General features: G+C 44.7%; 1 protein-coding gene across 2 annotated transcripts in view; it reads right to left on the bottom strand.

The window, feature by feature from the left end:
• Nucleotides 1-16,433, bottom strand: part of LOC141633370 (MADS-box protein CMB1-like) — an 85,318-nt gene that overhangs the window by 13,615 nt on the left and 55,270 nt on the right. The window contains exon 8 of one of the 2 annotated variants that reach the window (XM_074445860.1): nt 11,348-11,526. The exons of the other annotated variant lie outside the window; for it this stretch is intronic. Within the exon in view, the coding sequence (XP_074301961.1) occupies nt 11,442-11,526 (85 nt within the window). The 3' untranslated portion in view covers nt 11,348-11,441. Of the gene's footprint in view, nt 1-11,347; nt 11,527-16,433 lie in introns of those variants that run through there. 2 annotated transcript variants of the gene reach the window in all.

Raw genomic sequence — 16,433 nt, 5'->3', positions numbered from 1 at the left:
GTACAAACGTGTGATAAGATAAGAAATGTGGTGATGGCTGTGTGTGACGATCCGCACACTCGAGCCCTTAGATTTATTTATGCTTATGTAATTTCATTTTCCTTGTACATTTGTAGTAAGTATTTTCTTAGTAGTTTTAGAATAGGTTTCCATAAATAGGTATATCGCTATTCTGAACTAAACTTGTAAATTCAATGTATCCTGCTACCAGGACCAAATAATCAAATTTCCCTCTTTGAGAGGTGCTAGTCAATGAAAAACCGCTTCTCATCCAAAAGCTTGTTGTTGCTTGTTGCTTGCTTTCAATAATCGTATTGCTTACTTTTATTGCTTTCGTGTGCCGGACTTGATAATCGTGACTAGGATTCCCGACACACACCCCCGAGACCCGAGTATCGTGCTAGTGGGCGATCCCTCACTAGTACGTAGAGCCTTGTCGCTTGCATCTTGCCTTGAGAAGGGGCAAGGGTGCGCGCCACGGTCCGGCAAAAGTAGCGGACCGTGACATTTGGTATCAGAGCCCGGTCTTCGGACGGGCGTCGGCGAGCCGCATTTGTTTATCGAGATCGAGAAAATGGGCGAAACAATCGAGGACCGAGTGGATGCCTTAATGGACACAATCGACGTCAAGCTTCCCAAACTCGAGAGCATCGTTATGCGGATGGCTGCGAGCCTCGAGGAGTTGCAAAAGACGGTTTGCGACCTTGAGACGAAGGTGGACGGGATGGATTCCCGCATCCAAGCGATCAGTGGTGCGATCCCCGACGATCGGGAGGAAGAGATCAATCATCTGCATCGAAAGGTTGAGATGTTAGAGAACACATGTGCCACGCTTGTGAAAGCGGTGGCCAATGACGGGAAATCTGTGGGGAGCCATAAGGTGAAGGCACCTCCACCTCGTGCCTACGATGGGGCGAGGGATTCGAAAGCGGTGGATAACTTTATCTTCGATATGGAGCAATACTTCCGAGTAAGTGGGCTCGACGAAGACGCGGAAGTTGTCACGGCAAGCATGTATCTAGTCGACGATGCCAAGATGTGGTGGAGGGCTAGGTACAAGGAAATCGATGCGGGCACGATTACGGTGACATCGTGGGCCGACTTCAAGAAGATCTTGAAGGATCACTTCTACCCCGAGAACACGGAGTTTGTTGCTCGGAAGAAGTTGAAGGAAATCAAGCACACCACATCAATCCGAGAATATGTGAGGGAATTCTCAGCGTGCATGCTCGAGATTACCGAAATGTCCGAGACGGATAGGACATTCGAATTCATTGACGGGTTGAAGAGGTGGGCACAACAAGAGGTCATGAGGCAGAATCCCAAAACTCTGTCTTCGGCCATATCGGCTGCGGAGCGCCTACTCGACTTTCACGGAGAGCGAGAGGCACCAAGAGTTGTGGCATCAACGGGGAATATGGGTGCATCACAAAGTGGGTACAATGGACAAAGGCCACAAAGCAGCGCCATTTCAGTTGGGAACAGTCGGTTCCGTTCACAAGGAAGTCAAGCCCAATCGGCGAGCACTACAAACTCGCCCTCAAGCTCGTCTTCTAAGGTGGGAAACTCTACTGCTTCCACAACGAAGAGACCGTTCGCGTGTTTTGTGTGCAAGGGTCCTCACAAGATGGCCGATTGTCCGAACCAAGCGGAGTTCAATGCCATGTTCAAGAAGATGCCGAAAGGGGCTCAAGAACATCTTGATGGGGCGTTGGCCAACTATCACCAAGAGTGTAACGAAGACTCGAGTGATGGTGAAGACCAACCACGGATGGGCTCACTTCAACGGATCAGCGCGATGGGGAAATACGAAGATTCCTCCGCCAAGAAATCCAACGGGCTCATGTACGTGGACTTGATGGTGAATGGGAAGCAAGCACGAGCCTTGATCGACTCGGGCGCCTCCCACAACTTTGTTACGAAAGAGGAAGCCGATCGGTTGGGGCTAGTTTCGGGATGCTAACAGTTGCCTAAAGCCGGTCAATGGGAAAATGAGACGCGTCCAAGGAGTGGCTAAGAAGGTCGCGGTCCAAGTGGGTGAGTGGGCGGGGGAGCTCGACTTCACCACCGTTCATTTGGATGACTTCAAGTTAGTACTCGGGATGCGTTCTTTGAAAGCATTGGTGGTATTGAAACCGAGTGACGGATCGATGCTACTAATGGGGTCTATCGTAGTGAATACGGTAGATGGCGACGAAGACAAGGGGCAGCATCGAACTTCGGCTATGAGGGTGATACCGATGTGCGAAACAAGGGATGCGACCTTGGAGAATGCCTAAAGGTTCGGTGGAGCCGAGGGCGAACAAGACCCAGGCTAACTACGATGCTAAGTGGCCTGGGGGACGAAAGAAGAGTCTACACCCTCACGGAGGAGTAGACAATGAGGGCAGAGATGCCCAAAGAAGTAGGCCTCGTACCATCAGGGGGCGCGTCGATGTCTTGAATCGACGTCCTGGGTTTTGCGGGTCGATCGACCCAAGAGATAAGGCCTCGTACCATCGGGGGCCGCGTCGATGTCTTGAATCGACGTCCTGGTTTGCGGGTCGATCGACCCAAGAGAGAAGGCCTTGTACCATCAGGGGGCCGCGCCGAAATGCTGATTCGGCGTCCTGGAGAACTCACTTACCCTTGAATGCAGGTGTTGAAGTGACGAGAGACAAGATGAAGGTCCGTTGGAGCCAGTACTTGGAGAAAGCCCGAAAGAGTTCTTTTCAAGCAGCGGCAAAGTGGACTTTCCCGAGAGACAAGGAGCATGTGGTGGACTTGGAGAACATGATGTTCGGCAGCTTCTATGTCAAGGAACTCCAGCCTATCCTTGAAGGGACGAAGATGCCAGTCATTGTTTGGGATGAAGCGCAGATTCAAGCCGAGTTGTACAAGCCAACCCCCAACACCGCATGGACAGTCAGAGCTCACCGAGGATGTCTCACGGAAGCACCATTCAAGATTTTTGTGTTGCCGAGGGCGGCAACAGATTAGGTGGGGGAGAGTGTGACGATCCGCACACTCGAGCCCTTAGATTTATTTATGCTTATGTAATTTCATTTTCCTTGTACATTTGTAGTAAGTATTTTCTTAGTAGTTTTAGAATAGGTTTCCATAAATAGGTATATCGCTATTCTGAACTAAACTTGTAAATTCAATGTATCCTGCTACCAGGACCAAATAATCAAATTTCCCTCTTTGAGAGGTGCTAGTCAATGAAAAACCGCTTCTCATCCAAAAGCTTGTTGTTGCTTGTTGCTTGCTTTCAATAATCGTATTGCTTACTTTTATTGCTTTCGTGTGCCGGACTTGATAATCGTGACTAGGATTCCCGACACACACCCCCGAGACCCGAGTATCGTGCTAGTGGGCGATCCCTCACTAGTACGTAGAGCCTTGTCGCTTGCATCTTGCCTTGAGAAGGGGCAAGGGTGCGCGCCACGGTCCGGCAAAAGTAGCGGACTAATGTGTATGGTGATTATAATAGATTTGATTGTGGTTGAGTCTCTGTTGAAGTTAGTATGTGCATAATAGTTATGTTAGAATAATATATGGTAAAGTTCCTAATGGAGCTAATAGTTGTGTGTGATACTAATGAGAAACGTGAAGGGTTTTGCGTGATAGAAGTCTGTGTGTAAAAAGGGTACAAACGTGTGATAAGATAAGAAATGTGGTGATGGCTGTGTTTGCTTCAAGTTATTCTTAATGGTAGTCCCTATGAGTATCTCTAAGTTTCATAATGATAATAATGATGATAGTTAAAGGGTTGTAGAATTGTAATGAGAATTATCAGAATAGTAATGGATGCATGTAATATATGAATGGTTGAAAGCTTCCGCATGTGACGTGATTAAATTGAGTAGACTAGTTGTTTGTGCTAAAGCATAGTTACATTGCTAAGTAGACTTGGATGATACATGGATTTTCAATGCTAAATAAGTGTCTAGAGTAATGCGATTTTAAGTTTGTTAGCGACGTTGTAGACAAAGGTTTAGATATGAAATAACGCCCTAAGTGCATACGTGAATGATTTAATAGTGTGATAAACTATGTTGTGTGAAGTTCGTTATAGGATTACATGGTATGAATTTTAGTTGGTGAAACCATTGCGATACATTTGAGTAGTAATAGTATAATGTGAACGAATATGATAACCTGTGACGACTTCCGAATTTGGTTTGGAGTCGACACGTGATGTTGTTTTGCAGGAATCTTCAGTTAATCTCGTAAATTCCTACCGCGTACCCAACCTTACTTGACCGAGTATGAGTGCCTACTAGACCGAGTAGACCTCACTCGATCTAGTTAGAAAGCTATGAAGTCGAGATGTAGGAATTTCCTACGGTCACTCGATCAAATAGCGCCTACTCGATCGAGTAGAGGGCACTCGATCGAGTACCCTACATACTCGATCGAGTAAGCTACAGTACCGGCAATTTCACGGGTTCATAAACCCCTTTTTCTTTACTCTTTCTTCTTACTCTTCCTCACAACCTCGCAAACCCTAACCCCTATATCTCTCTCAAGCTCTTGAATTCTTGTGTTTGTGGTGATCTAATTGGTGATTTTCCTTGCTTTTATTTATTTGTTCTTTCACTTCCTGTTTGATTAAGGTATGAATTTCCTTCCTATTTTAATGCTTTTCATCAACTAGGAACAATTAGGATGATAGAAAAATCAGAAAAATTGATTTATATGTGAGAAAATTTGCTTGTAATTGTTGTAATATGATCTAGATGCTTCCCTTTTATGATTGTTGATGTTTATAATATAAAAATCGAATAGCAATTTCATATAGTAGTGACCGAAATTCTTAGGGTTTGATAATTTGGAGTGATTTTTGATTGATTAATACATGAAAAATGGGTAAAATTGAGTAATATATGTTGTTTATACCATGTGGGGAATTGATTTTTGTGATTTTTCACCTCAAAATTCGTCTTAAAACTCCATCTTAAAAGTGCCTCAAATTAAAATTTGTCTCACATGATTGGAAATTCGTGTTGTACATGGATGTATTTTGAAGATTTGAGTCCTAAAATTTGTAGTAGTTGAGTTAATTCATGTTAATTATGATAAAATTTTCACAGCTGTAAAGACCGTCTGAGCTATAAGAATTTGAAATCTTACTTGTAAATTGGGAAATTGTAGGTGATAGTGTGTACTTAGATGGTTCTTTCATGATTTAATATGCGTATCTTTGCATATTTTGGTGCATATGTGTTGGTGTACTTAAATGGTATGTTGAAATAGATGCTGAGACTAAACTTAGGGACCAGACAAAGTGAGAGGAGTAGGGCTGCCCAGCCCGAAGATGGGGAGGGTAGTGGACCGGTGGTACCAGCTGTACCAGAGTATCCGTCTGTGGTCTTTGTAGACTACGCACAACGGGAGAGGTTTGTAGCCTTACAAACCCGAAAGATGAGACCGACTCGCTGTATGGACACCACACTTTTAAAGGACCTGAGGATTGAGACGGATGTCCGTCATATATTCGAGACTTTGGGGTTCACTGGGCTATACCGTTTACGGAAGCATTCCTATGCTTTTCTGACCTTAGAGTTCATGAGCTCGTTTAAGTACGACCCGGCTGAGCAGACGGTGCAGTTCCGTCTTATGAACACCAGTTTTGTTTTAACCATGGACCTGTTCGCTTCCCACCTTGGTTTGGCTAAGCCTCCCAAGGCATCTCTCCGTGACGTTCCAGCTAAGTGCGGAGTTTGCCGCCTTATGCCCTGCATTACCGAGAAGTCAACTCCCACCGCTAGTAGCATGTTGATTAATGAAGTGCAACATGTTACCTTGAGGATCTTTCTACGTGCCGTGTCATACCTTCTCTATGAGAGGTCAGATATGAGTAAGTTAAACTCCCACGAGTTGTTGCTTTTGATGGCTTACCTCAACCCCGAGAGGACCTAGAGGGTGACCTTTAATGCTCCCGTCATGGTTTGTGCCAGTCTTGCCTTGATGGCCTCTTCTATTACTAGATTCCTGAGTTGTGGTGCTATTGCCACCCGGTTAGCTGAAAAGCGAACTTCTTTTGAGGCTTCCTCCGAGTACGTTCCCTTAGCGACCCCGGTGCCTACCATGGACAGAGATTACTTCCTCGACCTGAAATGGTTGAGAACCTTAGAGGATGGTAGTCTAGCCTGGAGGGTGTGGGGCATGAGCTGGATGAAGATACCAGCTCCTGAGCACCTCCCACCGGCTGCGCCTTTAGCTGCGGCAGTGGTATCTGCCGATTCTGATGAGGAGGACGATGAGGATGCACCTCCGGCGAGACAGACATACTTCATCGACCAGGGGATCCTTCAGGTTATGCCCGAGCCGAGGAAGGGGGAGAATGTGAGAGCTGCGGAGGACATACCCAGGATAGGGAGAGGACCACGCCGTGTGAGGGAGAGGATGGCTGAGACCCAGCCACAGCCGGCAGTACCACCACAACACCCGTTTCCTAGCTATCCCTTCCTTGATACACCAGAGACGCGTGTGAGCTACCTAGCAGATAGAGTGTCCTCTATCCTGACGCTCTGGAACATGCACGAGATGGCATATACTCAGGGTATTGGGACCGCAGGACCGCATCCAGTTTGGTGGAGAGGAGTGGGAGACTACAGCGGGGTTTTCCACTCCTACAGGGTGGACATGTCCACATGGGGAGCACCTCAGTCTTATCCTTACAGCGGTTTGACCCCATGGTACATGAGTCCAGAGGTTGGAGCAGAGGATGATGCGGGCCTTGGGATTTCAGGAGCAGGCACTCAGGTGGTGACGGAGTTGGGGATGAGGTCATGGATGAGCAGCAAGAGCAGGAGTGATACTCCTTTCTTTCTATTTTGATTATGATTGTTGGTTGTGTCGGATAGTAGTTTATTTTGTTTCGTACTTGTTATATTCGGTTTGTATTGGTGGCCATAAGGCCGTACTTGATTTTCCTAGACTTGTAGCAGGATTTGTGGTCGGGTTATCATCCCGACTCGCGGTTATGCGATAGTGTATATATTTATTTTGTGTTGTGTCAGGAAATTTTGGAGTAGCATTTGACCTCTGGCCACTCGACCGAGTGCCCCTCACTCGATCGAGTAGTTGCAGGTGTGACAAGTAAAGAGTAATCTGATCTCTGGCTACTCGATCGATTAGCCAAGACACTCGATCGAGGAGGGTCAGCTCGATCGAGTACCTAGTACACTCGATCGAGTAGCGCTGCTACAGGGACCTTTCGAGAATTAAATGGTTTGAATGTTTATATCTTTGCATGTTTCGACTTTAGCATGGTTGTTGACGGTTAGTAACATGTTTTGGTCGTTAATTTGGTATGTTTAGGGGTCGTGCTTGGCTTATGAATGATGATTTGTGACGAATAGTGAGAATATTAGTTGGTTCTTATTGCATTCATATACATCCTCAACGCTTACATGTACACCTAACTTATTTCGTATCGAAAAGACTCATTATTTATTTCATATAATTTGCATATTTTCATTATATACAAATGAGTACATACATGTCTTCATGATTGTAGTTAATCATTCTCGTAAAGTAGCAGATATATCTATAAGTTGATGTTTGTGGTAATTAGCGAGTAATGTCGACAAGGTGCGATATGTGTTGGGTAGGTGACAAGAAAATAATTCAGTGGTGAACTTCGGGGACGATGTTCCTTTTTAGAGGGGAAGAGTAATGTCGCAAAAGAAAAAGGCCGAAATTATAATAATTTTTTTGTTTGTTTGTAATATTTCTTATTGTCTTTGTTATATTTCTAGCATGAAGTTATAACTGTTTAATCGTTTTGATGAGTAATTTATAAGTTTAAGTAAAGGTTGAGTAATTCGCTATGAAAAGATAGTCATAAAGAGATAAGTATGTCAGAAACAGTAGCGAAGTGGCGCAACTTTGAATCATGCATTGTAACTAGATCGTTGCGTGACATATTTTGGGTTGGTAGTTGTTGACTAGTCAAAGTATAGCCTCGTAGTTGCGTGTCTGTAGAGTTCGGCGTAGTAGTATGGTCGTTGGTCGTGTTGGTGCATGTTATGAATTTGGTAATTAAAGTTATGGTTCGTAGAAGTTTGTGTATATGGTGTTGGACAGTTGATGATGATGACATAGTGGGATAGTGCTTCTAGAGAATAGTGGACCTATGTCGGGAGAACGGTTAGGTCGACATTGGTTTCTTGTCTTGTGGTTGGGGGAGGATGAGTTGAATTTCGGGGACAGTTCTTTTTAAGGGGGGAAGACTGTAATACCCGTCTTTTTAGGGGCCCGTTGACCGACGTTGACCGACTTTGGGGGCATGTAATAGCCCTTAGTGATACGTGCCAGAGTTACCTTATGCCTTGATTGCCTTTAGAAACGAGTGGTACTCGATAGAGTAGAGGTTACTCGATCGAGTAGCTTGGGCACTCGATCGAGTAGGGGCCACTCGATCGAGTACGTCAGTTACTCGATCGAGTAGCGTCTTTCCAGCGAGGGTTTATAGTCGTGTTTTGTTAAAACCGCAAATCATTTCTGCCTCTTTCCCTAAACCTAGATGTCGTCTCTTTCTCTTCTCTTCACCATAGATCATCCCATGGGAGCCTTTAAGGATGCTTGTGCCATAGGAGTGAATTGCTTGAGTCAGGTAGCGGTCTCTTTGCCAGATTTCTACGAGTAGGTATGTCGTCATCATCATCTTTGTCATTGTGTTTTCAATTAGAGTTAGAATGGTAGTGATAGAGGATTGTATTGTAAGTTTAGGTGTTGCTTGATTAATGGGTGTTGCGTGTGTGGACGTGGAATCGCTGCAGTCGCGCAAAGGTAGGTTCGCCTACTCAGTTTTTGTTGGTTGTCTAGTGTGTCGGTCGTTGTTATACCTTTGTCGTGATCTGGTGGTTGAGTGTTATGGTAATCGGTTGGTGTATACTGTTTCGTTGGTTGTTGTTGTGATGCAGCTGTCTGTGATTGTTTGTCTCTGGTTCTCGAGGTGCGTCCTCGGCTAAGTGGAGTCACTTGCGGGAGTGGCTTCGCGCCCTAGTTTCGCCCTCCGTGGAACCCGCCACGGGAGGGGATGTGCACATTAATGGGACAGGGTTATCGCTCGGTATGATGAGCGGGGCTTAGGTGGGAACGGCTGCGGTCCCCCACTGGCAGGGCTGCTCCAGTGGACAGTCGGTGACGGAGTTTGGTTGGAGTGGTTGTGACTGTGTGTGTGTTTGGTTGTGTTTGTAATATGTTGATAGTCGATTGTTGTATCTTGCCTCAGTTACTGACCTTGTGTGGTTTGTCTTGTTTGTCTTGTTGTGTCTGACGTGATCCCTTATGGTAAGCAATCCGTCTTAGCAGGTGTTATCTTGGATACTAGCTGGAGTCCTGGTTGGGATGAGTCCTCACGAGTAATGACAGGAGTAGTATATAGTTGATGAGTTGTATCTTTCATCTGGTAGTTTAGCTGTAACACTTGTAAAATAACTGTAATTGTTCTTTTATCGACTTTTGATGATTACTTACCTAGGGCAACCGAGATGGTGATGCCCTTGTATGCTGAGGAAGGTCTAATTAAGGCTCCTCGTTATATGGGGGTGTCACACTATCTATGCTCTCAAACAAGCACCGAGAGCATGGTACACCTCTCTCAAGTCTCACCTGGTTAGTCACGGTTTTCGAAACTCACTCTCGGATCCGTCACTGTTTATTTTAAGAAAACCACATATTAACCTTTTTATTCTTGTCTATGTCGACGATATTATCGTCACGGGACCGAATAAAGACCAAATATCCCAATTTATTTCACATCTGTCGAAAAATTTTTCGCTAAAAGATTTAGGACCCCTTTCTTATTTCTTAGGAATATAGGTCACACCTACCAAAAACGGGTTACACTTAAATCAAACGAAATATTTGTCCGACCTTGTTCATAAATTTAATCTTCAGGACTGCAAACCTGCCTCTACTCCTATGCTATCTCACCCTCCTCTTATAGTTGATCCCCTACAACCCGTCAAAAACGAAACCGACTATAGGGCTATAATTGGTAGCTTACAATACCTTTCTCTTACCCGACCCGATATTGCGTTTCCAGTAAACAAACTGGCGCAATTTTTAACTCACCCGACACATACACACTGGGTTGCCCTAAAACGCCTATTATGTTATCTACATGGTACTCTACATCTTGGTATTCACTTCAGTCATTCGTCTCACTCCGTCTTCACGCCTATTGTGACGCTAATTGGGGCGGTGATCCCTCGGATTATGTGTCAACAACTGGGTACCTTGTTTACTTGGGTGGAAATCCTATTTCTTGGTCTTCTAAGAAGCAGCTGCTCTATCTCAGTCTTCCATGGAAGCGGAGTTCCGTGCTATTGCTGCTACGACCACAGAATTATTGTGGCTCAATTCTCTACTTCTTGAACTTGGTATCACTAATATCCCAGCTCCAACGATTTATTGCGATAATCTCAGTGCCACGCATTACTCCGTCAATCCGATTTTTCACTCTCGGATGAAGCATCTTGCCATTGCCTTTCATTTTGTCAAAGAACATGTTCGTCAAGGAACAATTCGAATATAACACATTAATGGGACGGACTAGCTAGCTGATACTTTAACGAAGCCATTGCATAAACCTCGATTTTTCGAATTATCTTCCAAGATTGGTCTTCGTCTCCGACCGTCCATCTTGAGCGGGAATGTTAATAATATGAATGACAAAGTCCAAGTTCACTCTAGCTCAATGTCTACTGTGCAACAACCTCACAACAACTAGATAATTAGCACATGTTGTAACTAGTCAATATTTGTTAATAACTAACCCTAGATTCTAGTCTTTAGTTACCTTGCTTATAACTTACTGTTAATACCTATGTTAGTATAAATTTATAAGCTTTGTAATTAGTTCATTCATTTAATATAATTCATCAATTGGAACCAATACTTTACACACGATAGGAAAAAAAAAAGAATGAGTTATCGAAATGTCATTCCATGTTGCAATTAATGATGGTATGCTACGTATAGGGGCTTTAGAGTGATTGTGCACTTGTGTGATAATTTTGTAGGGCTCTTAGGGGGGAGCTTTCGTTTGTCAAGTATCGAGGATGAGTTGTTTTCCAGTATACGCGACCAATTTAGACAATGATAATGCAGGAAATCTTAGTGGTCAGCTCCACTTAGGTAAACCCTAAACAAATTGAAGAGGGCACAAAAGGCTCCTCGTCCTTTTTTTTTAGACAAAGGTAAAGGCTCCTCTTCCTTTCCTTCTAAAATATGAGAAGTTGTCCACACTGTTGCTTATGAACCGTGAAATCCTTAAGAACAGTTCTTACCCTTAGGAATAGTTGTCCATCCAAGCCACTCACTTTAGCCGAGTGATTCATCCAAGCCACTCACTTTAGCCGAGTGATTCATCCAAGCCACTCAATTTTGCCGCGTAATCCATCTAGGCTACTCAATTTTGATGATTAAGCTCTCTCCAGCGGTCAGGTATGTTCAGATCTCAACTCCACTTCCATTCTCATGTCTTCTATTTCAGAATTTGATCGTCTACCAGTTTGGCTCTTACTTCTACATCATCATCAGGTATTAGGTTTTAACTTTTATTGCTATCAAATGAGTAAAATGTAGCACGAGAATCAGGGGTGTCTAAGGCCACGGGCAACCACGGGCGGCGGAACCGGGCCTCCGCTTTTAGCAACCCCAAATTTACAAGGTTTATTGATAAAATTTAATACAAATCTCGACATATTGTACATGTGCATTCATAGTTGGGGCCTCATATTTTTATGGTGCACCGGACCTCCATTTACTTTAAGACGCCCCTGACGACAATGAAGATGACAAGAAGAATTTGGTTTAATCGTTTATGCTAATCATTATTGTCATCTTTCGAATTTTGTTTCTGACTTGCAAATTGGTAAAGGATGATATTTGAGTATATTTTTTTGAAATACTGAACGCATACAAGGTGTTCGACATATTGCGTAACTGAACTTTTTTGTCGAAATGCGCATCGAAAGACCCTTTTTCAGTTGTCTTGCAATGTTGTTTCCAGACCCATTTTGCAGTTTTTTTTCTAGGGCGAGGATGATCGCGGAAAAGTGAGGCTCTAGGTTAAGTCAAATCAATGGTAATATGTCATCTATACCTGCAGTATTTGATGTTCCATACTTATTTGTTTAACTCCCCCTGTCTCCTTGTCTGTTACTTTGGTGGATGTTTGGTATGAAATCTTGTTATTTAGCTTTATATATGGCATGGTAGCCATGATTCATTATTCTGCTTGGTTTCCTAAGAGCTGAAGGAGGTCGGAGTTGCAGGTGACGGTGTTGAAGGTGTCTGAATGTGGTCAGTTTCATTCTTTTCAATTTCAGTTTACACTCTTATTTCTTTTCTTATTTTCTCATCATTTTTAATGTATACTACTTTCATTTACGTAGTGGTTCATTTCATTTTGATTTTGTTTTTGTTGGTTGCGATAACGATGGACATGAAGGCAGGAGGCACTGGTGCTTGTGGCACAACTGATTATGGTGACATTGAAGGTGTCACATTTCTAAGGAGGAGGTGCAATATGGAAGTGGTATATGTTGATGATGATGCTCCCTCTTGCTTTCTTGCCATCTTATTTGATTTTTAAACTCCCTTTGGTGTTCTGGCCTACATGAAAGTAAAGCTAAAGGCATGGGCGGTTGCATTGTTGGTTCTTTATCACCTTGGCAAGGTCCGTTTCAGGAATCTTTGCCTCTACCAATCTGCAGAAATCTTTGCATCTATCAATCTGCAGAAATTTGAGTTCTGATTCTTTGTTTTTCTTGAATATTAGATCATCGTCGGATAAGGACTGCATTCACTCAGTTATATTATTCAGTAAACTTATTTTGCTGCCTACAATGTGGTTTCAGTAAACTTATTTAGCTGCCTACAATGTGGTTTCAGTAATAATTTATATAATTTACACACAGAGAGAGAGAGGGGGAGAGTTAAGATCCGTGAGAACAATCATTCGGTGAGAACGCACACTAAAAGATTCAAACCTATCTAACGGTCTTTATTAAATTAAAATATCCAACACCACTCGGTAAACTCCCACCACCCATCCTCTCTCATAACTCAACACCACCTCACTGCCAGTGGCCCCACCACCACCACCCAAAATGTCGGCGATCCCACCACAATACCGGCGAAACCACGCACCACGACGGCATCATAAGTCGACATGTTTAAAACATGAAACATAATTAAAACGTAAACATATCTCTTCAACATCGTTACTAACTTGATCGTTGTTACCGTCATTATCGACATGTTTAAAACCGTTTATCGAAAATTTCATAAACTAAATTACGATTTTTTTGTAAAAACCGTCTTGTTTTGTTTGTTTTTTTTCTTTTTAAAAATCGTCCTTTTTAGAAAGATTTTAGAGAGAGAGTGAAAGGGCGGAAGTAATGGGGGCAATGTTGAAAACTTATGTTAATAGTCGACGATAATTAGTAAAAGTGTCGACGATATTTAATATGACCCTTTTTAAAAAGCGTATCTAGAATTTGTGTAAAAGCGTACCTACGATAGTCTAAAGTATATCTAAGAATTTTAAAAAAAAAGTGTAGATGGTATATATTCTAATGATTCTAGCTCGTTCTCACCGAATGAATATATATATATATTGTTCCGGGTGTAATTCCAGAGCAGATATTTGTTACCACTCGTAGCTCGTAGAATGACGTCTTTGCTTGAATCCTCCTTTCGGTCTCCTGAAACGATGAACAAACTGAGGGCTCGGCTTGAGGCCGAGCGAACTCACTCCGACGCTCAAGTCAGTAAACTTATGGGATAAGTTGTTGTTACTTGACTAAATGTATATTGTAGAGAGATAAGTAAGATAATACCAGATGAATAGTGATTCTTAGGTTAAATTGTGGATCCTTTCCTCAATGAAGGTTGAGGAGTATTTATAGACTTTCACCTTTTATCACGTAGTGGCCAAGTGGCCAAGTGGCTAGCAGGTGGAAATACTGATCTACCCCTCGGCCGAGGGACCTATGGCAGGCCGGCGGGTCCTGTTGACTCACCGCCAAGGGGTCTTGGATATGAGTACGCGGGTATGTGCCCCGGCTGGCAGGTTGCCATGCCGAGACCCAGGCTGACAGGGCGATGGGCTGCATCGGCTAGGCTGTCTAAGTTGTTGACTTGCTGTGGTCGTCTTTGACCTTGCTCAATATGTTGACTTGGTCAGCGGTGCAGAATATGCCCCATCAATTTGCCCCCAGCGTAGTCTATGCCGTGGTATGGGCTCCGATGTATGCTTGAGCGTATATTCTGCGTAAGTAATTTGTGAAAAATTTTCTGCATCGGCTTCTTCTACTGCGTCGGCTTCTTCTACCTCGGCCTGGTCTTTCTTAGGCCGTACCATATCCCCCCTCCACATGGATGTGTAAAGGGCATCCGATGTGGAAAAGAAAGTGACGCTGGCCGAGACCAGGGTTGAGAGTGCCGGTTGTTTTTGATTGCCCCGGCGCGCTACCTAGCTTGGTTGATCATGTGGCGGCAGAGAATGATGCCTGGGAATTTGTTGAGGAAGGTGAATAGGCGGAGAGATGTGAATGGGCGTGTTGAAGACGCTTGGTCACTGTTGCATTGATTGACGTTCAACTGTTGCAACGATTGACATCCCGTGGTTGCATGTCCGACACGTGTCTGCACGCTGATTGGTTGACGCTTCATGGGCTGTTCTCTGATTGGTCCTTCTTCATGGGCTTTTCCCTATAAATAGGGCAGTTATCCCGTGAAATTGGCCACCAATTTCATTCTCCAAAATTTTCCTCTCTAAACTTTCAAGGGTTTCATTGTCTTCTAATTTTCAGAGTTGTTACTCCGGCGGGTGTTTTTCTTCAAGGTAAACAAACAAACTTTCCAATTTTTTAACTTTGTAAGTTTTTACTGTAAACATGTCATCTGCTGATGTCGGGACTAGCAAACCGGCGCCGAGGGGTTCCCCGTCGCGTCTTGATGAGGAGGAGAAGCCGGACGCCCTCGATAAGGCACGGGGGCCCTAGGTCTCCTTCTCCCGAAGTTGATCCTCGAGTTTTGGAGGAATGGGAGGATGACGATGATGTCGATGATGACGCAGACGATTTTGGTGATGATCTTTGAAAAGGCTCGTCCTAAAGAGGGGAGGCGATGCGTTATGGATCACGGTGACGCCGTAAGGTACGCGTTGACCGTGCTTGGGCCCATAAGTTAGCCGATTGTTCGGCGAGACATTTTTCGAGGGCCATTTCTTCTTTGGCAGAGGATACAAAATTGTTATCCCTGAGGAGGGTCAGGCCGTCTGTTGCCCTCCACCGGGCCACACCGGCGTATACATGCGACACTTGGAGTACGGGCTCCGGTTTCCGCTGAATGAGTACGTTATGGCCATCATTAGGGCCATGAACGTTGTCGTTGCCCAACTGCACCCGTTGGCTATTAGGACCATAGTCGGCTTTGCTTCGGCTTTGTCTCTTCAAGGGGAGGCCCCAACGGTGAATTTATTCCGCCGGCTTCATCATCTCCAGCCGTCAATCTCTGGCCGCGTCGGATGGTACAGTGTGCACATGGAGAAGGGTTATGTCTCTGTTGACAAACTTACTTCTTGCAAGGACTGGAGAGATCGGTGGGTGTACGTTAAGGTCTTGGGATGACTATCCACGCTCATTGCTTTCGGCACCAAGTTAACTTGCGGTGTGAGACTAAGGCGGAGCATGACAGATGGGTCACCCGGAAAAAGCTCAAGATGGATGCCAACAAGGTCCTTCTCAAAGAGGATGAGAAGTCGCGATGAGGCTTTTGAGGCGGACAAGAGTGGGGTGCCGAAAAGATGGATTCCCCAACGCAGATCATTCTTCAGGATGAGCCGCTCTGTCATGTCGGCCTCATACCGGCCCTAGCACAGGGTGAGTGGGGTCGGTGTGAGGCCCATCACCGCTCTCAATGTTCCTGTTTTTCGAACTTCGATTTATTTCTTCTACTTAACTCTTGCTTTGTTTCCTTCGCAGACCACTTTGGACCGGATTTGTCTGAGGATATCCTCCGGAGAATGGGGCTGCACAAAGATAAAACCGTTGCTAACTTGCATCCCAAGGCTCTAACCCATGACCGTCGGACGTCGCCGAATGATCTCATGGATCAGCAGCTGAAAAGCTTGAATGCGGTGGAGGCCCAGGCGAAGGTTGTTAGCAATATGCCGCGCCATACGCGAAAAACAAAGCCTTCGGCGACGATGGCGTCGACATCGGTTCCACCTCCCATCCCCCCTGTTCGGAAGGAGACGGTGGAGATCGTTGATATCACCAATGGGGAGGACTCCGATGAGGAGGGGTCTCCCCTTGTTCGTAAGAGAAAGGAGACAGCCTTTACCGCTGCCGTTTAGCCGCCTTTGGCGAGGAAATGCGTCCTCGCCAAGAGGGCTAAGCATGGTACCGATCTATCCCGAT

This window comes from Silene latifolia, chromosome Y, assembly GCF_048544455.1.
Source record: "Silene latifolia isolate original U9 population chromosome Y, ASM4854445v1, whole genome shotgun sequence".
NCBI lineage: Eukaryota > Viridiplantae > Streptophyta > Magnoliopsida > Caryophyllales > Caryophyllaceae > Silene > Silene latifolia.
Note: the sequence above shows the minus strand (reverse complement) of the source record. Positions and strands in the feature narration are given on the sequence as shown.